This window comes from Hippocampus guttulatus, chromosome 1 (assembly GCF_054856545.1).
Source record: "Hippocampus guttulatus isolate MCC_2025c chromosome 1, RoL_Hgut_1.0, whole genome shotgun sequence".
In the NCBI taxonomy this organism is placed as follows: domain Eukaryota; kingdom Metazoa; phylum Chordata; class Actinopteri; order Syngnathiformes; family Syngnathidae; genus Hippocampus; species Hippocampus guttulatus.
In genome coordinates this window covers 6,203,623-6,228,972 of record NC_141261.1, presented here as the reverse complement: position 1 = coordinate 6,228,972, position 25,350 = coordinate 6,203,623, and the positions used below count along the sequence as shown (strand labels likewise).

Sequence of the window (25,350 nt, the reverse complement as noted above, 5' to 3'; positions counted from 1 at the left end):
GATGAATGACTTGATACTGTAAAGTGTAAACCAATTAAGTAAGGAAAGATCGTTTATTCAAAATTTTATGCTTTTATTATGGCTGCAGTGTATGATTTACATTCAGCATTTTTTGGGGAGCAGTTAGTAAACAAGTACGGGGTACCGTATTTGCGATGTACGTTCGAACGCACTGTACTTGCGATTAGGTTTAAACCTACTTGCGAGGATGGTCCAATCCATTTTCGTGTGTGTGTGTGTGTGTGTGTGTGTGTGTGTGTGTGTGTGTGTGTGCGTGTGTGCGCGCGTGTGCGTGCGTGCGTGCGCACGCGTACCTCTGATGCGCGTGCACGTGCATGCGCACGCGCACCTCTGATGCGCTTTTGCGCCTTTAAACGCCTTTGCAGACTACGCGCACGGCTTGGTTGCGCACAAGTTTGCGCACCGGTTTACTTTGCTTCGGATAAAAACGTGTGTGTGGAAATCGCCCGAGAAGGAAGAAGCCTTCATTCCCGCCGTCCTCCTCCTCCTCCTCCTCCTCCTCCACGTCCTCCAGATCTTCATCATCATCATCATCATCCCCGCTTGGATCAGAAGTACACATTCTCCTCCCTCATACAGAGCTCAGCTTTCATCGGAACCACTCGATTCCACCAAACTGGACCCACAGCTGCGAGAACTTGTACACCTTTGCCGACATTGTGTGTTTGCAAAGCGAAATTGGATCTGTAGCTCCCTGAGGGATTTTTTTTTTTAGGGTAGGGGGGCGGTGGCAGGAAAGAGGATTTTATTTTGTATGTTTACTTTTCCTTCATCAGCCCCCTTCATCCCTTTTATTAGTTCAAAATGGATGCCGTCGACAGGATGTGGCGGCGCCCCTGGATTAGCCGCTGATGTGATTGACAGTTAAGGTGGAGGGGGGCCACAAAGTTTTGGTCATCCAGGAGGGGCGGAAAAGGTGCAGGATGCAGTCCGGAATAAAGATGATTTCCGCAGGTGGAGGTGCGTCGCTCTGTTGTCTGTTGCTCCTCTGGCTCATCTACTCCCATCTGCTCCGAGAGGGTAAATCTCCAGTCTTACTTTGCCTCCTGGGGGGGGTTAGAAGAAGTTGGTTTGTTTGTTTGTTTAATTTGCATGCAGCTGCTCCAAACACCAGAGTCATTTAAAAAGTAGCCAGTTGTTTTATGACACAAATTCTTGCATAAGGGCTATATGTTGTCACCTTGTTGAGGTAAATGATTGCCAAGCATGCATGCATGGAGATTTTTTTTCCCCTGTACATTATCTGTGCGGATAGATAAAATAAAGTATGGTGACAGACATTTATTTTTAAATCCATTGATCCATCCGGTTGCTGGAGCCTTTTCAGGATGACTCTGGGGCTAAAGAAATACTAAATCCTCGACTGGTCGCCAGCCAATCACAGGTTAAATGGAGAAGCAAAAAAAAAAAAAAAAAAACATTCACATTAAGATTCATGCTCTTGCTCAGTGGGAACTTAAGCTCCACTGCTTGATCGTCTTGTTCCTAGAAATGTGTCATTTTGGACCAGCATTAATGTATTACACCAGTCATACGAATAATAAATGAATCAACAGCTGTCAGGTGCACGTTAAAAAAAATTATCAATAATTTGAATCAACACAGACTGCCACTGTCCCTTTTCGATATGTGGTACGACATTCGAGGGCAACCACGATGTATCCTATGACTGGGGACTTCATACATTTTGTTAATTCACATTTATTGAGGACATTTAAAAAAAAAAAAAAAAAAAAAACCTGACTTTGCTGCTCCATTGTTTAAAGTGCTTCCTTGCCAAAATTTACCAACATCCTAGCTGTGAACACTGTCAGCAACACAGTAGAGACGTTTCTGACCCCGCAGAGACTAGTCTTTCAAAAAGTGAATAATCATAATCCCCATGAAGAAACACACAATATGAGTGAAATCATGTTCATATTTGGTTGTAATGTATAAGATAAGAAAGCCGCCAAGTGGAAGGTATCGATCATGCAGTTAATTGCGCTGCCAAAGATTTCTTGACATTTCGGAAGGTTTTGACCCCGAGGTATGTGCTTCCAAGCTACAAATTATTTTTACTGCGGTGCATGTTTTAACATAGACGCTGTGTGTGTGTGTGTGTGTGTGTGTATGTATGTATATATTGTATATATATCATATATATTCCTGCCCACAGTTGAGATCTTCTTTTCAGTCATGCTTTGCTTTTTTTTTTTTTTTTTTTTTTGTGGACAGACATAATTATTTCCTTTGTTTATCGGCTAATATGGGGAAAACCGGATATACCTGTCTATGGATATTCATACCGCAACAGACCTTGGTCTCCGGTGTCCATTCAAAAGCATGTCACAATTTTCGGATATTTTTTTCTTTCTATTCGAATAACAGCAAAAGTGGCTCTTCGGAAAGTCACATCAAACCCTCACAGACACATACGCGTTTCCGTAGCGGTAGCGACAGCATTGTGATGGAAGAAATTCACAATTGTGTCGTGAAGTTGGTGAATGTTAGGTTGATTGTTTTTAGTTATCATACATTTGCATATTATTCATGATAAATTGACGATGCTTCCAATGAAGAACGCTTATGCTTGCAATAAGTGAACTACAGTTAAATCAAGTAAAAAAAATAAAATAAAATAAAAATGACACCTGTTTTCTGATATTCGAATAGCATGATAATAGACAACCACCATAGGGAAATCAATACCGGCTCTTATCGATACATGAATGGATATCGCACAATATAATACATTACTGTCTTGAGACAAAAAAAAAACCCAATAGATGATGAAGTAATTTGCTGAGCGTCATACAATGAGGCTCACTCATTTCCCACCATACTTACTGTTTTTCATTTGATTGGGTTATGGCTTCCACTTTTTTTTCCTTTAAAAAAAATATTTGCTGTGTGTTACAGCTTTACGTTGACTAGAATGCCCAACAGCACATATAAGTGCACTCCATTTGCTGTTAACATTGTAAAGGGTAAACCGTAAATGGGTTACGTCACCGCTGTGAGAACACAACTCCATGCTAAACAGAGGACGTGTAGTCCGATTGCTCTTGCAAGTGGGACGTTGGTTCAATCCAGTTTGATCAAAGCGCTGTAAAAAATACACCCTGTGTTTGTCCTAAGTTGCAATTGAAAATATCCATCCATCCATCCATTTTCCGAACCGCTTGATCCTCACTAGGGTCGCGGGGGGTGCTGGAACCTATCCCAGCCATCTCCGGGCAGTAGGCGGGGGACACCCTGAATCAGTTGCCAGCCAATCGCAGGCAATTGAAAATAGTGGTTTCAAAACACAAAATATGTGAGAATAATGTAAACAAAATAAAAACATTAACGCATGGAATGATACGAGACACCAAGGAAAGCATTCTAATTATGAATTTTCAAATGACCTGCAGACACAAACCCTTAAAGCCGTTTTCTATAAGGAGGTTTGGGGGGGGGGGGGGTGTCATCTCTTCTGTTTGGTTCTTTTTTGAACACAAACATTTGCAAAATGGGGTCGAGATGGCAATCGGCCCCCGGGGTGACGAGCTAAAAGTTTTTCATTATTTGTGGAACACTAACAGGACTTGACATTTTTACCTCAACCCCACTTTTGCACTTATATTGACAGACAACACACTCTGTTATTATTGTCTGGATTCATGGCATGACGAGGCTTCGGGTGAAAGCCAGCGACACATCTTATTTCAATTCCGGGTGCAGGAAGAGCCTCGCCGGGGCCTTGGAGCGTTCTAATTTCCCACTGTATAAATCTGTAATCCCGTAGTGCTTCCCTTCTTGAATAAAACATCCTCTGCTGCAATTACACTCCCACCCTGACACAGAGCAGAAAGCAAAACGATGTTTTCTCTGCACTTTATTGGTTATTGTCAATGACAAAAACCACTCAAGATTTCAACTATCGCAAGCTTGGAAAAAAAGACCAACAGGGGGTCGCGTTTGGAGATGTAGAACAACTACATTTGGAGATTAGATCTTTTTAATCAAGCTTTGGCCAGCTTTATAATTACCGCCTGGGAGAAAGAACAGCGCCTACACAGACGTATCGGGCATCGCGCTGACAGCACGAGTAGACGATGTGAAAAATGAACCGGATGAGCTTTGAAATGTTCTCCCTTTGCCCTCCAATTTACACGTTTGCGCTCATGTTCATTCCGTCACCCGCCTCTCAAACTCTTTCAGTGAAGAGCGTGTGTTCCCCTCAGCTATTTATACGGCACTACTTTTCATAGCACCATCACCTCATTAGTGTCGTATGGTGCAAGATTGTTTAATCAATCCCTGTGAACTTTGCTCACTCTTGATATTCCAAAGGAAATAGAGCATGATTTTCGACTTGGTTACCTCCGCATGTCGCCCACTACAACTGAGTCGTAAGCCCTAAAGTGCATCATGTTGTTATAAAAAATAAATAAATAGAAAAAAAATGCTTGGATTTGCTGAATCTTATTCGACCGAATATCCGTCTACCACTATCTAGTACAAAGGTGTCAAAGTCGTGGCCCGGGGGCCAGATCTGGCCCACCACACCCTTTTATGTGGCCCCGGAAAGCAAAATCAAGCACGTCAAGCTCCACGATGCTTGCTAAAGTCTGAACCAAAATTTAAATGTCATATGTAATCCGCAATAACAGTCATTATTATTGACTCCTGATTGTAAAAATAGCTATTGATCAATTTGTTGTGCGCAGTGTATGTAATATGTGGAGGGGATTCAACATTTACAGTATATGGTTTCCCAAAATTCATAATGGCCCTCCAAGGGAAACCGTAATTGCAATGTGGCCCGCGACAAAAACGAGTTTGACACCTCTGATCTAGTACATTTAGCTGCACTCTAGAATATGAAAGGATGGATGGCAACCCGTTTGGTAGGATACAAGTCCATTGTGGTTTATGGTGGTCTATGCATCCCTCTATGTCCTCTAGGGTTTTGTCTGTTTCCAAACCTTTATTGAGCAATACATTTTACATTAGAGAAAATATCACTGTACATAACCAGACGGAAAAAAAAAGCACCATTGAAAAAAGTGGTTGGAAATACTTTGTACAGCTCCCATTTGCCAACAACATGGCAGCTATGTTTCGCAAGGTGGTAGAAGACAGAAAGAGGGATCTTTCCATTCCTCTTTGCACAATCTCTCAAAATCATTCAGTGAGCCGGCCCCTCTCCTATGCAGTCTCCTCTTTAGCCCACTCCTTGGGTTTTCAATGGGGTTGAGGTCTGGGGACTGATATGACCATGGAAGAAGCTTGATTCTGTTCTCTGGGGAAACATGTGTCCAATTTTTAGTATGAGAGTATGCTTCTGAAATTAAAATTTGAATTTCTTTTATGGATTTTTAACACATCTTAAGGGGTGCCAGTAATTTTAGAGGGCACTGTAACTTACATAACACAGGTGTCAGGTGGAAAACCTCTTCTCTAAAGCCATCACTTTTCAGAAAAAAAAATGCTGCTTTTGGTCCATTAAAATGTTTTATCTGCACAATAAAATTGAATAGTTAAATATCAACACAAAAGATGAAAAGCAAGCCATTTTAAACACTTTTTTACTTTTCATTTTCAACACATGACTTTATATGGTCAATAATTTGTCCAAATAAAATTTCCTTATGGGGACTGACTGCACGATGTACTACCACCCCCTGACAGGACTGGAGTGAAACATAACGACTGCCATGATTTTCCATGACAGTTTTTCGAAGTGGCATTGGTCTATTTCTAAAATCAGAATTGAACTTGGTAAAAAAAAAAAGAAATTGCTTATTAGTCATGTTGACAATATAGCATGGAGACACGTTCGGGTCTAAACTGCCACTTAAGTTTGATGACAAATTCATTGCTGTGAAACCTCAAGTTACAAACGGCCCTTTTTATGTGCAATTCGGGTTTTGCATACAATTTCGTCCAAAAATTCCATCTCTTTCCGTTCTTTTCATTTACATATATATATATATATATATAAGAACTGTCTTGACATGGACCTGCAGATGGATTCTGCTTTGGTTCTCTTGCATTGTGCACCCATCATTGGCAACATAAGCCTCTATGGGGGAAAAAAATAACATTTTAGTTTTGAAATACTATTCCTTAATCGGTAGTTTGTAGCTTATGTTTGACTGCCTGAACGTAATTATTGTCCATATCTGGCTTCCAACATGTCCACTTCTTTTCAATGAGTGCAGGGAGGTAGTCTTTGGGCAGAGAGGTGATGCCGTGTGACAGCGAGAGCCTGTTTTGCCTCCATCCACTCTGTAGTTCATCTGTCAGGCCAGCCAGGACAGGAAATCAAAGCGTTGCAGCCGTGTCTGTGCACGGCATCGAGCCAGCGCCCACCACGATGAATGGCCTGTCAGCTGCTCGGTACGCTGCCAATTTATTCAACGATAAATTTGGAAACGTCTGGGTTCCCTAAGTGGACCCCACTCCCAATGCGAGGCGCACAGTAAGAGCCGTGGCGATGCGTCACAGTTTTGAGGTTGGACAGGTGATTTGTCCTCAGCTTTTGACATTTCTAACGGCATTAATTAGGAGGTGGACAAACAGTTGGCCTCTGCTGCAGTTGAAACAGTTCTCCTTTAAAAAAAATAAACTGGCATGTGAGAGAGAAATAAAAGAGAGAGCGATTCACATGTCGTGAATTGTTTCAGACTAGTGGACCAGTGTTATAATTTTCCTCCTCCCATCACATGTGTCATAATACAACAGACCACACTGAATGATTTGTATGCTCCAATTGCAGACTTCTGAGACGAACAACATTATGTTGCTGGGGAAAAAAAAATCTATGGTGTTATCTTGCTGTGGTGTAGAGGCCCGTCGATGGGACTAACAGAGCGCATCTTATGAGATATGACTGCAAGCAGTCTCAGTAAATTCCGAAGTGACTCAGCGGCTCCTCAACAGTCATTAGTGAGCCGCTCCATTGATGAATGGTGAATATGCTCCACTGTACTTTATGGACGCCACTGTGTCTGTCTGTTCTTCTGACCAAATATCATCAAGAGACTACGGGGGATTTTATCCTGGGGAATTAAACTGTGCTCTCATCCGGAGGGTTTTTGTACGTTGTGGGGTGGTGAGTCTTCATGGAAGATCACAGTCAGTATGTTTACTCTACATTGTTGAGTCTACAATCACAGTTTAGTTGAGCTACCTAACGAAAATACGTTCCAATTTTTAATATCTTAATTGATTTTTAAAAGTTAAGATGAAGAGGAAAAAGATTGGGATGCGCGTTCATTGATCTTACCTGTCAAGATCTGTTGTCATACCAAGACCGACCTATGGAGGGCGGCAGGGTGCCACAGGGCATCCAAACAACCCGTAAAACAAGAAGCGCTAATGATTCTAGTCATAGTCTTTGGATGGAGAAGAAATAGAAGAAGCTAGGCTAACTGTTAGCTTTTCGATAACCCCATTGCAGCTCAAAACTCTTGTCAATCTTATTGTGCTGAATGACTTGTGACACACGTAATAAAAATGATTAACACAACTAAAAACTTTTTAAAAAATTATTATTAACTCTATTTTGACGTTGGTCACGATGGAGGTATTTAGAAAGTTGACCAAGGACCACAAAAAATACATTTAGTCCTCCAAGTACCACAATAATGACTAGTAATAAAATACAATAGTGTAGAAGGTGTTCACAAAAAAGGAACCATTGGTTTTATTCCGAAAAAAAAAATATTATTGTAAGGAATGCAAAAACACTCAAACCAGCTCCAGTTTGAACAATAACATTACTCCCAAACATTTTTCCAAAAATATAAAACAAATGTACTTTATAATGATACTTGATTATATTATTTTAGAATTTTGATTTCTTAAACATTTAAGCAGACTGTATATGTATAGCTGCAAGGTGTTCCTGATGGGCTTTGCTTTCATTTCACTGTGGCGTTTTTGCCATCGAGACAGAAAATAACGTGAAAAGACTGCAGATAATTCAGAATGTATTCCAGTTTTGCGTTCAGAGCAATTGGCAACACAACATGACTTAAATTCACGCTGCGGCAATTAAACAACATGACGTGTCCAGGTTATTTGTAGATGTCGGTGGAATGAACACACGATCTCTCTGAGCACCCCTTGACTCCTCAACCAAACGCAAATCATACTCCGTTGGGCGCCTTTCAGGCAGGGGTCTCGGGAATCTATGGCTCGCGAGCCAGGTGTGGCGCTTTTGATCATTGCATCTGGCTCGCAGATAAAACTACATATTCTTGCTTGTTGAATCCATCCATCAATTTTTCACTGCTCATGTCCTGTTCAGGGCTGCAGTTGGCTGCAGGAGCAATTTTCATTGGATGATACTGGCCTCCGTTGGCCATTGCTGGGGAAACAGTTAAACGCCCCCTTTTGAATCAGCCTGCTCGGTCATTAGCTCAAAACGAATCCTTTGACAAATAAGATGGTGAAAAGAAAAAAAGATGACGAGTATGGTACACTTCATGTCAAATGGACCAAAGGATTGGCCTCTGTGGAGTGAACAGGTTATTCATTCATTCATATATATATATCATACCTGTCAACTTGTATGTTTTCCCCGTATTTTATACATTTTTTTTATCATTTCAAATCATGTACGGCGTATTCCAACTTTTATACGTGAAAAAAAAAACAACAATTGTGAACCGATCTCACAAAGACCATTTTGGCTCAAATCCAGATCGTCTCACCTGCTGATAGCCAACAGCAATGCCGTCGTCCATCGCTACTATTGTCAAGGCAAACCAGCATATTGTAAGTAATCCTCAATCGTATTTTTTTTTTCATCGCTGCGTACGGTCGGATTGAAAAAGCATGATGTGCGCATGTGCGGTAAACCGTTGTACGGGTTTTCGTTGCTTTGTAAGGGGAGTCGTAATCATTTATAAGGGCCGCTATTAGCCGAGGTTGACAGGTATGATATATTCTAGCATGGAATCGCTGACTTTTCTGAGAAAAATGGCTGATTTCTCTTTGAGTGGCTTTGAAAGTGGCATTCCATATGCAGTGTGAGCGTGGCTTGATTATAATCGGGGCTGTAAATTTTAAGCAAATCACTCAGGGCCCCCACTCCTACAGGCGGAGGAGCTATAAAAATAAGAACATCTTTATGAAACAAAATGAAAATAATTTTTACAGCATAATCAATTTAGCAGTCCACAAAGCTCATATTTCACAGTCCCCCCGAATATGAATTCTCCCTCACTGTCAGCACTGACCTCCCCAGTGGATCAGTGTATTTCGGCATTGTCATTCTCCAGGCTGAAAGTGCTAGGCCTGAAACAACTCCAGGGCATGGAGGGTGCGCATAATTAGATATGTTCCTGCTGTCTTGCACCCTACTCCGTTTTCCACTTGATGCGGTGATTATATTGCCTGAGAGAGCCGTGGTTTAATATTAAAGCTGTGTGTCACGCCTAATTGTACTGCAATCTGGGTGGGAGGGGGGGGGGGCTTAATGGTCTGTTGCATGCTGCTCTCTCCATCTTTGCATTAAATGAGGGCATCCTGGAGGATTATCTGAGTGAAATTTAATAATAATAATAATAATAATAGATTTTATTTATAAGCGCCTTTCAAGACACCCAAGGACACTTTACAATAACAAAAAACACAAAACAATACGGGTTGAGCAGCGGCAGCCAAAACGCGCCAGCGTTCACTCAACCCGAAAGTCAGAAAGAAACAAGGGAGGGAGAGGGGGAGAAAAAAAACCCCACGCTCGAACTACCCTCATTTGAGGATAATTTGAGTGAGGCAAAAAACTCCTGCACAAGCATATGACAGTTACAACAGGTCACAAGACATAAATAATTCGCGCATTAGTCAAGAAACGGCATCGTGAACAGATTTGTAATAGCCCGTAGTGTCTGCCCAAGTCTTTACGCGGACAAGGGTAAGCAGAATTGTTCTCTAGTTTTTGTTTGCGATGTGGAATGCTGCTGATCTCCAACAACGTATGCACGCGCCCTCTGGCATTCGGTCATCGGCACGGTATTCTGATTCAATGACTTTTTCATTTGAAGCGCGTGCTTCACCACTTGTTCAAACAACTTGAAAGTGTTCTTCGCAGCAGCCGGAGCAGGTCGATTAATTTGAAGTAAGTCACGGGCCATGCACTCTTGGCTGCATCACAGTGAAGCTTTTTGCCCAGCATATTACACATTAACTCTTATGTGTAGAAAGTTTCCTTACTTACACCGAGTTGGGAGGAAGGAAGTTGGCATTCAGTACCTGGTAAGTGTATTTATTTGTTAATGATGTTGAACTGCACCGAGGTAGCAATAATGTTTAGCATTAGCCAAAGTATTTAGCATAACCACCCGACGACGATGTTCAAATTTTTTTTTTTTTTCTGTCAGAGGAGTTTTGCCGCAAAATGTGACATCTTCCTCAAGAAAGGTGCTGCAGGAGAAAAAGAGCGGCTCGGCCCTAGTCCCAGGAAAGAAGGGAAAGTACAGTGGTACCTCTACTTATGAACGTCTCTTCATACAAAAGTTACGAAACGCCTCTACGGGAAAATATTGCCTCTTGTTACGAAAGAAATCTCGAGATACGAAGGGTAAAAATAGAGTATGGGCTGCGACTCGCAACCCCGAGTTTCCTGAACGCAACATACTTAAAGCTGCTCTGCCATTGGCTATTACCAAGCATCTTCCTGGCATCCCATTGGCTAAGAGGGACTTCTACTGTCTATGTCGTTCTGTGAAGATAGAGATGTGTCAATGCTGCATCCTCGTCGATCGCCCCTCGGGCCATGAGGCGTTCCAATAGTTTTACGTAAATGTGAATCACCCAGAAAAAGTGTTCGGCCGATCGCTCACTAGGCTGATGTTTGCCTTGGACATTTTCTAAGGATTGTTAAAAGCCGACAAAATCAAATGTCATTGGATCCGTTTTTTTTTTTTTTTAAATGCCAGGCAAAATCCACTTCTGAGAGATAACATGAACTAAAGAGGGCAAAAAACGATGAGAATGCAGTTAAAATTTTAATGACCATCAATTTTATTCTTTATTCTTAGTTTTTTTACACTATGCACAATTCTCATTTAGTGTGTAATAATGAATTTTTGGCGGGGGAGGAACGGATTAGGGCATTTACATGGAAAACGCGTCCCTACATACAAAAATATTTTTGTTAAGAAATTTCTTCCAGAACCCATTAATTTCAAAAGTTGAGGTACCACTGTACTCCCAGTGGTCTCTTTTCTCAACCCGGTGAAATGCTTTACAGTACAATTGTTGTCTACCGAGCGACACACCTCCGCTTCTCTGTTGTATGCAAATGAAACATCTGCCTCGTTCACCTGTTATCCTTAGTCTGGCGCGACGCACACGCGTCAAACGGCGTCTCGGTAATGAGAAGCGCTTGGCCCATCGTGATGAGCATATGCTCGGTGGAACGAGACTGCCGTTTGATGTCATACAGAGTCGTTCAGAGCAGACAGGAATGAGAGCACGATGGGGAGACTGTGTTCGTGTGGAAGTCACGGCAAGGCCGCTGAATTCGGGCTCGAAAAGATGGCTGGAATAATGCATGTCATACATCAGAGAGAAAGAAAAAACACGACTGGCTAATCTAACTTCAGGCAGTGAACGAATTACAACAAAAAAAGGAAGTTGTTTCTTCGTTGCGTCGCTTCACTTTTCTGGGAAGATTTTGTACAAGACCTTGCAGTGAGGTGCATAAGGGAATTTGTTTTGTCCATTCACCCAGAAGAACACACAAGCCAAAGTCCAATGATTTTAGAACTGAGCTGCTTCCAGTTTATCTCAAAGGTGTTATTCTTACACACCAAACATCACATCCTTTTCTTTTGTAGACCTTGCTTTGTGCACTGGGAAGAGATAGGCCTCCCGGGATTAAACAAAAAACCTGTATCAAGAACATTCTCTCTTTTGAGCATCAACTATTGGACGCCATGTTTTTCTAGTATATTGCCTCACCCATGTTGTTAAATAAAACATTTAGAGACGAGCCTTCTTGAGATGCAGTCCAACACCATTGCAAAACACAATAGCAAACATATTGTTAACTAAATGCCAGTCTGATAGGGTCAAATATTCACGTGTATTAGCTTTGCGGTGTGTGTGGATTAGATTGTGCGAGTATACATAGTTTTGTGGCCGGAATGCATTAAAATGTACAGTATTTGTATTTGTCCTAGTACAGGTAAACTGTATATAGAATGGCTGAGTGAATAAGCGGTTGAGGTGTAAGTGTGATGACAGATAACCTCTGATCCACAGTTTCGCGGCAGTCAGTGTTTACTATCAATTTCTTCAACAGCTTATACACCGCCTCTTCCAAAGTATTGAAACTGTATAATACCGTATTGGCCCAAATATAAGACGGCGTTTTTTTGTATTGTAATAAGAAATAAGGACCCCACATTGAAAAAAGTGGGGGTCGTCTTATATTCGGGGTCTAGACATTATACCCATTCACGACGCTAGATGGCGCCAGATATCATTGAAGCGAATGCTGAACTTGACTCCCCAGGCCAAAGTGAACCCCTGTCACGAAGAAAAAAAATATAGCGGTAGCACGAAGAAGAAAAATAAAAAATAGCGGTAAGAAAGAAAAGAAAAGAGATAACAGAAAATGGAGAAACGTAGCGACAATCTGGAGAAAAGTGGTTCGAAGATCGGCCAGGTTAACCGGCAGCTGAGAAGTTATGATGTAATTTACATTTCAAAAACCAGAAGCCATTCATTTACGAATGTGATTGCACTTCAGTTCACATATTTAAATGTTCAGATATTAAGATTTGAATGAGGCAAAACAACATGTTTTTTCTCTCATTTTATTGTTATAATCATTTGTTTCAGATGTACTGTAATTATTTTCTGTATAGAAATTAATGTGGTGTTCAAAAAGTCTTTTTTCAAACTTGAGTCTTGAAAAACAGGGGGTTGCCTTATAATCAGGGCCGTCTTATATTCGGGCCAATACGGTATATTTATTTACTGCTGTGGACTGAAAACATGGAAAAAAATGGATGGAAAAAAAATTTAGTCGTTTATTTCAAAGACCAAATATCAAATTAAATCAACAAAAATACATTTAAAAAAGGGCACTGGACTAGGAAAAACTAAAATGTATCTACAGTATAGATATATACTGGCATCCACTCATTTCATCCATTCTCCTGCTTTTTTTTTTTTTAATGACATCAACCAGCGTCAGGGAAAGGAGCCTATGTTCTCCTCTTCAGGTTTCTCTGTAACTGATACTGCTGATACATGGAGTGGCATAGTGTTTTGGGTTTTCTGTACAAATTGGGTGAATATAAATGATTGCCTTTCCCTCGTCTCTCCACCGAGTCTTTGTTCTTGCCATTTTCGACCTTGAGAGCAGCTCCTCCATTAAGAGAAGGAGCATACAAAGAATGAGGATAATCTGACTTAATGTATGCCAGTGTAGTTTCTTGATAGAGCCTGCTTAGCTCTCTTGTGGACGGGGAATTCTCAGTGCCAGAATATGAAAGACAAGTGGAACATCTCAATATTGGACTCGACTCTTATTGGAGCATTAAACCAAACACAATACATACCGTCATGAATAATGAAGTGCACTAGATTTAGAACAACTGCAATTTTGAATGAATTACATTTGTAACAGAATGCATTTGCCCGGAGCCACGGTGAAAGCACATTGAAATCCTCAGCAGTATGAAATTAGAATATGCATTATAAAAGAACATTATTTTTGGGGAGGTGTGATTGAATCCTTACATGGAGTTCTTATCGTCAGGTACTGGATATGATAAAATATTCACAAACACAAAACTCTTCGGTCAGAACCGATGAAATGAAGTTACTTGGTATGACGGGTAGAAATATTAATTTTTAAAAAACTACCGGGTGGAAATGACAAAAACTGAATGTGTTGCTGTGATGGGGAATCACTGGACCCTGCTAAGCCAAACAAACCAACGTCACAGACTGACAATGTTCGGTTTCCACTTTTCTAGAATGTGTTGTACATAGTGGGGGGGGGGGTTTCTAGATACTATTTTTAAGTGATGTATCTGGCCCCAAATGATTTTATTTTGTGCAACCACTTGATGAAATAAAATGGAGTAAGTTCGACACATTTTCTTTTTCAGTGCATGAGGGATTGTCCTTATCCAATTCCACATACACTGAACAAAAAGATGTGCTTTGAATTCACTCGGTCTTACTCAAGTGGTTGCGCACAATAACATTATCTGGATCCAGATACATTTTTTAACTACTGCTTTATACGTATAACCACTTGATGAAATCAAAATTCAACACCACATTGAGTAAATTCAATGCGCTATTTTTTTCAGCGTAGTTTGTCGGAAAATGATTGATTTATTACAAACCTTTGGTGATCTATCTATACCAGCAACATATCCAGACTGGTATCATCGTAAAATATTCCATACTCCATTCGAGGACAGGAAATGTAATCAACCTTTGTTTCCGCTTGTTGCTTTGTGTGCAATCACGCCCAGATTTAATACTGAGTACCGTATTTTCCACACTATAAGGCGCACCTAAAAGTATTAAATTTTCTCAAAAGCCGACAATGCGCTTTATAATCCGATGTGCTTTATACATGGATTAATATTATGATTTCTTGGGCATAGTATTTTAAATGTTCTGTAAACAGTTTTGTTACGGCTGCAGCGGTTGTGAAAGCTCTGTATAAATAAAGCTGAATTGTATTATATTCCGTTTAGCGTCTAGTGGATGTATAACGCAACTGCAGCCACTATTGTAGCTTCTATTCTATGCGCCTTATAATGCAGTGCGCCCTATACATGAAAACAGTTTTAAAATAGGCCATTCACTGGAGGTGTGCCTTATACTCCGAAGCACCTTATAGTGCGGAAAATATGTTGAATCAACTTCTGACTAAATTGTGACAACATGATCATTATATCAGTATTCGATTTGTGAAATGTTTGTGGTGGTGTCAGCATAGGTGGGGTTAATCTTCTGTTCAAAAAATATTTGATCAGATTGGTTTTCTGTCAACAACAAATGCATTAATCCATCTGTTGGATTAAACTAAAACTCTCGCTCTCTCTCGCTCTGAGCTGCCACTGAGCTGAAATGACTTTTTTTTCCTTTTTTTTTTGTGCAGCATTGTATGCCTGTGGTCTGAAAAGATGTTTCTCAGAGGTGGAGAATGAATTCTCACACATTGATGTTGACGTGCAAAATTTGAAAGTCAGCTCACTTGGCATCGCAAAAAGATGCGTGTGGATCAGTAATTTGACAGGATGCGACGTGACCATATGTAAATGATCTCTTTTGTTTCCCTTGGGGTTTTTTTTTTCTCGTCTTTCTTCTGTCTCTCATTGTTTGTGACTCAAATACGTAGATGAACACGTTGATGATAAAATATGAACTTTGGCATGAAAAGGCTTCACTGCAGGAGCCAAAGGAACTCATTTGGGTGGTGGTTTCCTCTCGTGACGCTGACACATGTGTGCCATGAGATTTTTTGACGATAAAATAGGTGCTTTAGCTCAGTAAAATTTAGGAAACGCATATTTAGTCTGATTAAGTATCTAATGCGGCATCACCATGGCAACAACAGAGACGCTACTCACCCCGGGGCATATTCTCTCGCTTGCGCTGAGGTTGACTTTCTTTCGCACCTTTCTCGCTCACCTTCTAGACTTGTGGATCCAGACCTGGTACTGACCCTCGCCAGTGATGTGTGTACATCCATTTTTTTAACCGGTTCTCCTGACCTGGGTCAAGGAGTTTCTGGAGCCTTTTCTAGTCCCCCATACCGTTCTCATGATGAATGCTTAGGAGACAGTGCAAAGTGAGTGAAAGTTGACCAGGTTGCCACGCAACGCAATTCGATTAAATACAGAAAAATCCATAACTCACGGCTCGTTATTATAACTGTATTGTTTGTGATTGGTGCTGGTGGAATTGTTCCTCACAAAGGAAGTCTGTTGGCCCTTATTCATTTCCTTCCACTAGTTAAAGATTATAGACAGCAATGCCGGTGTTCTGCTGTGATTGTAATGTGTTCGGGAGACATATACAGACGTTTGGCAGTCATTGAGCGCATTTGTATTGGGTACCGAACCTAATCACCAGCCGGCAACGGCTGTGAAATGAATCAAAATGAGCAATATGAAGACTCACCTTGCAGAGGCGCTAGACCTCAGTACAGCTTCGGGAGTACGTAAGAGAGAAGAAGCTTAAGTCTGTGGCAGAATGCGCGCATTGACAGATTTGTCCACCCGGTGCGTACATTTCATGAAGCTTCGTAAGTGACACATAATTTTTTGATGTGAGCATCTGCGCAGCAAAAAATAAAAACCCTTTTCAGACTTAAGTACGTGGGAGACTATGACCCTTTATGAGCCCGTGTCGCACCCGGCTGCTCTTTGAAGCTAAAATGAGTGCATATTGTCCCATTAATTACCTCATTATGTACACCAGCTCTCAATGCTACTGAATCAGTGACACACTGCAAGTGTTGGCTCCTGCACCCCATTTCACGCCCGGTTATTAAGAAACTTGTGCTGCACTGCTTTGGTGAGTGTGTCTGATCACAGTGGTGATATGTTGCACTTGGATACATTTGCCTCAAGCTGTGTGTTTGAACTCTGAAGTTGTGCGTGTGTGGGAGTTGGGGGTGGAGGGGTGGAGTTGTGGTGGGACTGTCACTTTGCACTGGTTTAGTGTCGATGCAGTGATAGTGCGATCAAATTGTAAATAAGTGCTGTTATGCTTTCTTCGGATCAAATTGCGAAATACAGCTTGGCCCCGCTTGTCCGGTGGGGATGAGCAGTTGAGGTTTCTTCTGAAGATATCACCTATGTTATATGTTTAGCTTAAAACTTTGTATCATAGACAGGTCGACTTTGACTATTAGGTCTCTGTCCTGAACATCCGCTACTTAAAACAAAGAATGTAGTGTGAAGCTGGGCTCCTATTTCCCCTTGAGTGATTAACAGCCCCCCAAGTGTTTTCTTTTGCGTCTCCCACCTTGGGAAAGTCCCTGAAGGCTGTCAAGTGCCTTCGAAGAGGAACCCTAATCTCAAGATTTGTGGACCAACAGATATGGTCTGTACTTTGTCAAAATGCCAAAATCGAACTTTGCTTGACTTTCTTTATTTCCGATTTTTACATAAGGGGAAGGACTGCCCGCCCCTAAATTAATATAATTAACATACTATGCCTATATGTACGTGTGACTGTAGTTGCTCGGGGCTTCCTGATGAAATCTGAGACTCACAGGAGCCCGAATCGATTCGTGTTGTGCCCTGAACGTTCAGTAAAACATCTTGCAAGAACTTCTCCATTTCCAGCCTCTGACTTTTGCACATCAACTCAGCCCGAATCAAACGAACACGCGGAGGACCTGGGGAAGTGGAGAACGGTCAAGGGATCCCGCCGTGTCGACAACAACACACTTCCCCCTGTTTGATCATCCTCCAACACTTCCCACAGAGAGGCTCGTCCTTCTAACATTGCTAACTGGTGTTGAAAACTTTGGCTGATGCTAAATGCTATCTTGGTTGACGGTTCAACAGCGGTAATCCAGTCAAGACACTCACCAGATACATCAACTTCCTCGCTCACCATTCTCCAAACCTGCTTGTAGATGAACTCAAAATTTGAAATCAGCACATTTGAGAATTTTAGCTAAAGGTTTAGCTTTTGTGGAAGTTGACTTTTCCCACATCTACAACGGAATGGATGGACTTACGAACTCATAGGGTGTAATACATGTCATACAACAGCCATATTACAAATGCTGAGCGAGTGCTGACCTTCACCAAGGTCAAATTCGGCATCTGTGCCAAAGATAAACTTTATTCCTTGGATATCGCCGATATCTCTCCTTTTCACCCCCTTCACAGAACTGAGTATGAATTTACTTTTTATTTTTGGATATAAAGTATTTTCGACATGTACTGTGCTGCTCCATGTATTTTTTTTTCATTGTTACCTTATTCGCTATGATAAGAGTAAAATAGAGTATTATTGTGGAGTGAAAAATATGTATTTTTTTGTTTTCTTTTACTTTATACAACCTTTAATGTAATTTTTAAAAAATGATAATGGAAGACATGATGGTGGCGCGGGCACCCGCAGCGGCTCCTGTTGTCTGGTTGAGAGGGAAGAAATTTCATCTGTGCTGTGTTGCACATACAGCGCATTTGACAATAAAGTTGTACTTGACTTGACTTGACTTGAATAAAAGACATTGTTATTGAACCTCAAACTGAAGATAAAACTAGCAACAACTCAGCAAATTGTTTTGGAGCGAGCAACTTGCTAGCTGTGTTGTGCTAACTAACACTGTTGCCATAAATAGCTATAATTCGTGTAATTTTCAAGTTCTTCCATATTAAATGACTTTTTTAGGCCAAAAAGAGACACGTTTGTTTTTGTTTTTTTGAATTTATGGTGTGTCAATTTTCATTTTCCGGATTTGGTAGAGGGCTACTTTGGACTGGATCATCTAAGGGCTCCAAAACATGTGCACTTTTCATCATGCTAAATAAGGTTGCTTTGCAGGTGCGTTCTCACGACTGAATGATACGAACCCTCTGTCACATGACTCATATGTCATTGAAATGATGGAGTGCAAGGCGATGGCGAAGGGCATGTTACAAAGCGCCTTCCAACCTCCCCTCATTCTCACAGCCCACTCCCTGCACAAGTTCTTGCTCTACCAGTCTGTGCCTTCGAGCTTATTGCATGACGCCAATTCATCTGTTCAGTAGAGAAACATGGGAGACAGCACAGATATCTCACATCACCTCCGCCCTCCCAGCACTCACATGCATAAAAGGGCTCGCATCAGCAAAAGCAACATTGGCCGGGGCTGCGATGATGGTGTGTAGTGAGTGAGCAGAATATTAAATACTTCACATTTCCATAGAGAGAGGCTCCTTGTAGTTGTCTTTCTAAATTGCTGGAATGTATCGGATCCAAACGCGGAGCTGTGGTATTTTTCGGAACCGTCACAGTTCACTCCATTGACAGTTAAGCTTACGTGAAAACAACCGCCACAACGGTTGTAATAACCTCATTATCTGAGCTTTTCTGTCAGGCTTGGCTCTTGGGGGGGAAATAACTGTCTCAGTGATATCAGGCAAAATCTTTAATATATTTTTAATACGGTGGAACACACAATTTCTTTGGGGATATTGGTCAACCTCCATCTTATTTCTATTTTGAAACAGGGGGGTGAGTTCTAGTATCAGAAATTTGGCAGTTTTGGTGCCGGAGCACATCCGACAGGGGGGCGGGGGCATTCGGTCGTCGGGGGGTGCTGGACGTATCACATTTTTCCGCTCAAAAACATGCATGCGCACACACTCACAAAAAAAGGAGTTTGAATGATAATGGACATCGAGTCCGTAGCATGTCGGCTTTTATATTAACACTATCATGGTTTTGGCTCTGCCTTGTTTTGGTTGCAAGGCAGAGGAGTGGAGGGCGTTCCTCCTCAGCAGCGCACCATGCATACGTAGTGTTTAAAGGAGGAAAGCAGTTGATTTCATACATTCCACTTTTTAAGTTGATCCATTTTCGACAGTATTCGTCCTCATTAGAATCTGAGGTGAGCTGGAGCCTGTCCAAGATGATTTGGGGCGAGAGTTGCTTCCACACACCTTTGACTGGTTGCCAGGCAATGACAGGGTGATTAGAGACAAACAGGGCGGCCTGGTGATCCAGTGGATTGCCTGTCGAGCACAGAGGTACCGGGTTCGATTCCAGCTCCAGCCTTCCTGTGTGGAGTTTGCATGTTCTCCCCGTGCCTGTGTGGGTTTTCTTCGGGTACTCCGGTTTCCTCCCACGCATGGTTGACTGAACACTCGAAATTGTCCCTAGGTGTGATTGTGAGCGCGGATGGTTGTTCGTCTCTGTGTGTCCTGTGATTGGCTGGTAACCGGTTCAGGGTGTCCCCCGCCTACTGCCCGAAGACAGCTGGGATAGGCTCCAGCACCCCCCCCCCCCCCACCCCCACCGCAACTTGGATAAAGCGGTTCAGAAAATGGATATGACGGATATAGACAAACAACCACTATCACTCATTAAGAATGGAGTGTTCAGCACATATAAACGAATCTTTGGAATGTAGAAGGAAACCAGAGGACCTGAAGAAAATTGAATCCAACACATGGAGACCATGCAAATCCACAGAGGAAGGCTGGAGCCAAGATTCAAACGATTCACCTCAGAACTGTGAGGCAAGAGGCAGACGTCCAACCCACTCATTCCCTGTCCTTCCCTCTTTTAACTGTGTAATATAAATTCATTCAATATACAGTTTGTTAACTGATATGTAAATCATCACCGTGACTTGCATTTGAACAGCTTGAAGGTCTGTGATAACCTTGATTTGAGGCTGCCCCAAAACCTCCTCCCGTGACTTCACCTGGACAAAAAGCTGCTGTTTGGCGTCGCCCCAACTGAGCGCTGACGCATCTCATCTCCTAAATGTCACTTACTGTGATTACATTGTGGCCATTCCTAGAACACAACAACCATTAGCGACTAATTGTTCCGGCAAGGCTACATAAAAAAACAATTAAGCACCTTCCCTCTGGTTTTCAACTCATTTCATTGACAGAACAACTGTCTTAATGTTTATTGCTCACTGGAGCTGTGAGATTTAAATGGCCGCAAGGAAGGGAGAAAAATTCAACATTTATGTGCGTTGTTCGTGTGGCCGTTAGCATGAAGCCGCCCGTGTCATTGTGGCGGCGAGGAGCAAAGATTTGAAGCGGCGCTGTTGTTTGTCTGGTGAGGACGTCAACGTAATTGGCACCATGAGAACGTTGCTGCCAATTAAACATTTTGTTGGGTTGCCGCACAACAGCGCTTGCTTTTTTTTTAAATTCGCCTTTTGCGCTTGGCATTTTGGAATTAAGGGTTTGCGAAATCATTTTTGGATCCCTCATTATTTTCATGCGATGATGCTGAATTGGTCACATGTAGCGTCTGCATCATAACTGATTCATCTACTCTACTGTATTTGACGGTTGCTGAGGATTCCGTTGATTGAGCGGAAGTGATTCTGATCGATTCAGTCTCTAGTAGACACAATACAATGTGACTTCATTTGTTTTACAAATATATGTCACTTTTATACTGGTCAACAATTTTATACAAAATATTTTAACCAGAGATGCAAATAAAGGTTTTTTTTGGTGTTTCTGAATGTGCACATCAATATTTAATAATAATAATAATAATATGGAATATACTGGTAGTCATATATTTAGTGATATGATAAATTAAGTCTTCCATTCAGCAACAGGTTGATTATTTTTTCTGAAACAACAGCTATAAATTACAACGAATCGTAAAATCTCTATTGTGTAAGCCCTTTTAGGTCAAACTTAAAACAAAACAAAACCAAAAAAAAAAACCAGAACCAAATCCTGGAAAAAACAGGGACATTTCTTTTTAAATCAGCGGGAAAAAAATGTGTTTAGGGGCACATAAAGCCAATCTGGGATTAAAATTTGTGGCCATCAAAGCCTATCTAGACGCCATTTTGAAGAAAACAGGATTGAATCAAGCTGTAAATCAAATGAAGAGGCAGTTAAACCATAAGTTGTTGGGGGGGTGGGGGGGTTGCAGTCTGGGAACGATGAACTAACTCACTTGTTCCTATTTGAGCCGCTCTCGATCCTCTGCAGTGTGTCCGTTACAGGCTCATTATGCTAATGCCCTTCCCTGCTCCCCGCTGTGTTTGGCAGGCCAGTTGGCGATGGGAACCTGCGAGATAGTCATGCTCAACAGGGACAGCAGCGTTCCCAGACGAACCATCGCCAGGCAGACAGCCCGCTGCGCCTGCCGGAGAGGTCAGATCGCCGGCACCACACGGGCCAGGCCGGCATGTGTCGATGGTATGTGGACGATCATTTCCAGTCTTGTTCTCTCAAAGGCAGACACATGCTCCAATTTTTTACTCCTACTCTTCCGAACGCGTTTCAAAGGAGTTTTTCAAATGTATTTTGCGAAGGCCATTGAAGATGATATATAATAGTATTATTGATACATAGTATGCCGTGAGAAAGTCTTCTATTGCTTTCGGAGTTTGTCTGGGGATGTTTTTGCATCTCTCCTATTAATAATCACATCCTTGACATCTCCATTTTTTTTCTTGTTAGTTCTGTAGACCATAAATCATGAATTGCCAATAGAGGGCTCCGTCCTTTTAGTAATTACCCACAATGCACTACCGGCGGCCATATTGGAGGGCTGTTATAAACCACGTATAAAACACGTATTCGTGTATGGCTATTCGTGTATACACGTATTCGTGTATGGCTTGTTTATAACAGCCCTCCAATATGGCCGCCGGTAGTGCATTGTGGGTAAATACTAAAAGGACGGAGCCCTCTGTAGTACAGCAGTTGAAATAGCAGCCATAGATGTCCATGTTGTGGAATGCTTTGGATCATGAGGTGGCTTTTTTTTTCTTTTTTTGCATTTCTTTTTAACGCCATTCTATTCTGAATGTTAAACTATTTCTATTTATTTCAGTTGAGGGGTCTCTTGATTGTAGAATTTTATGAGGATTAATTTTTTTTGTGAGACCTCCTGAATTAAAGCTGAACGCCTCCATTTCAATCAGATCCAGATTATTTCATTTCAATTCAACTGTAGTGTTCTGTCAGCTGACAGGCCAGATACTGACCTTGAATTTGATTTTTTTACACTAGCTCCTCAACTCTTGACTTTTAAATGGAGTCTTACCGTGAATGGATTGAGGAGCTCCTGGCTGGCGATGTCAGCAAAGTGAATGCTTTCAACTTTTGGAATCACCCAACCCAGAGCACAGAAATCTCTTTCTGAATGTTCTAAACTCCTTTTTCAATACCAGTGCCGTATTGAGGTAAATAATAGATATATATCTATGATGCGCCACAATGCAAGTCTATGTTTATGTGTATCAACTTGCCATAACTGACGTCATCTTTATCTCGTGAACAAGTTAAGATTGAATCGGCAACATCTCGGGCCCATGCTAATTTTTCTTGCCAGCTTCAAATGCAATTTTCATGACTACGCCCATTCTTTTTCTTTGGCTTATATTTCTGGGCCTCAGTTAAACTGTCATACAAAGTCCTATTATTCATTCACTTTCATTGTTTTTAGTGTGCTGTTAAATCACCCCCCCCCCTTTCCTCAGCTGTTTAATAACGGCAACTAATTAAGGATCACTCATGGCGTAGGAGGTGAGTTAGATAAGGTTTAATGCACGACGGCCTGTCTGGGTTATCAGGCGTTATCTGGTGGAACGTGACAGATGGCCTTTAACGGCGGTTGACACCATCGTGCTGATTGGATCTCCCAATATCACAATGACATGCACCACAAGGCCCATTAGTTCCAATGACTCACAGCATCTAATAGCCTCCAACGCGGCATGCGGTCCCACGGCTCGCGTCACGTTCCCCCAACATCGTTTCCAACCACCTCCGATGCGCAACAGACACCCCCCCCCCCCCCCCATCCCTCTCTCCTTCTAAACACTCAACAGATACTAATTAACTTAGAGAGAACTATGATTAAAGCAGGAGGAAATTGATTTTCACTGGCTTCCCGCTGCACTGAACCCTGTACTCCATTAGTGGCCACCGCATTAAAGACTGAATCTGTTGCTTGCAGCGTCAGTGTAAGGTTTCCTGCGGACAGCCGTTGGGGAATCATACGGATACATGCCGGCGACTGGTATAGATTCAATGTGAAATGTATTTATTTATTTGTAGAAGAGATACATTTCCTGCTGCTTTTTTGTTTTGTGTTTTAGTTCATGGGCAATTTACGCACAAAATGATAATAAGAAACCTTTATTAGTCTCACAATGGAGAAATTCCCGATTCACAGCAGCAAAGTTATGAAAGGAAGAAATCGCTCACTGTTGGTGAATTGAATCGTTGAATTGAACTTACCATGAAGGTTTTACACTGCTAAAGCCCCTATCCCACTGAAGGGTGAACAATTGCGACTGTGGGCAACGTCAGCAAAATGCGCGTTCGCAAAATGTTCGCCAAACATTCGCCAAACATTCGGCAACAGTTTTAATGGGTTTTTTTTTTTCGAAACGCAATGAAATTTTGCACATGTTCAAAATCCCTTGCCACCACGAATGTACAGCCGAACGTCTTATGACCGTTTAGCAAACCATGGCGACCTTGAAAGAACCCTGACGAGAACACAATATTCACTGCCTTTGCGAATACAGTACTCGCAGTTGTTCGCCACTCAGTGGGATACGGGCTTAAGCGTACATTCTAAAAACATCAGTTTAAAATCGTTTAAGGCGTTCCACCCGTAAATCCTCACAAACCTTGAGGATTCATGACTGTGAGTGTTCCTCAGCTTTGTCTTCTAGGAAGAGGTCGGTGCTTGGACTTCCTTCTGTACGCACTTTCTCAATGGTTGCTAGTAACCTTTCACATTAGTTTCCAAGAGAGGAGTAAATAGCCAGTTAAACCTCATGGATTTGAAACTAACTTTATCTGCTGTATTGAACCGAAAGTAAAATCCACGGCTTACTTCCTCAAGTGTAGCCTTTGGGACGTTTTCACATTTACAACAGTGTGCAGCTGGTGGCTTAATGAAGGAGAACTGGGCTAATTCTTTTAATCTCTCCTCCCATCCTGTTTGCATTCTCACTTATTGACTCATGCGCAAGTGCGCATGAGTCAATAAGCGAAGTGACTCATTTGTATGAGACAGAACTGACCTTATACTGTATATGAAATATAAGACAGCACAAATTGTTGGAAAGGAAACAGAGTGAGGTTCCATTGGCCTGCGGTATTTAGCATGTCAATATTTCACCACAGTTAGTCACTATTTTAATAACTATTTATCGGCTAGACAAGGTGTGGTTGTTATTCCATATTTTATTTGTCCACACACAGGTCATTTTAATGATACATTGACAGTTCTATCGAAAGAAAACTTTGTTAACACTTTTGTTGGAAGAGTTTTCAAGTTTTTCATAGACTGTTCCCACCGACGTCAATTTACACGCAATGTTTAGTTTCGGGCCACTATATTTAAAGGCACACACGAAGAGTAGAACATGAAGAGAAGCGTTATCCATTGTTGCCGTTATCGGCAAAGGTATGTTGCTTTTGGTTGACAGTATGACTACTTTAATGGTCTAAAAGTTGTTGTGTCTGGATAAATAAACTCGTCTTGATATATATCGAAGCTGTATTTCAAGCTAGCTAAGCTTGCTAGCTGCTAACAAAGAGTCGTGCTTGATTGCAAAACATCGCTCAGCAGTGTTTGTACTTATTATTTAGCATCAGAATTTTTACATTGGGTTTT

At 41.6% G+C, this 25,350-nt stretch overlaps 1 protein-coding gene across 3 annotated transcripts in view; it reads left to right on the top strand.

Annotated features, from left to right (window-relative positions):
- Positions 1-547: 547 nt before the first annotated feature.
- The window catches only part of tafa5l (TAFA chemokine like family member 5, like), a 40,281-nt gene continuing 15,478 nt past the window's right edge, over positions 548-25,350 (top strand). For 2 of the 3 annotated variants that reach the window (XM_086106337.1, XM_086106328.1), the window contains exons 1-2: positions 548-1,041; positions 21,756-21,905. In XM_086106337.1, the coding sequence (XP_085962463.1) occupies positions 945-1,041; positions 21,756-21,905 (247 nt within the window). In that variant the 5' untranslated portion in view covers positions 548-944. The remainder of the gene's footprint in view (positions 1,042-21,755; positions 21,906-25,350) is intronic. The other variant, XM_086106346.1, reaches the window with a different exon arrangement.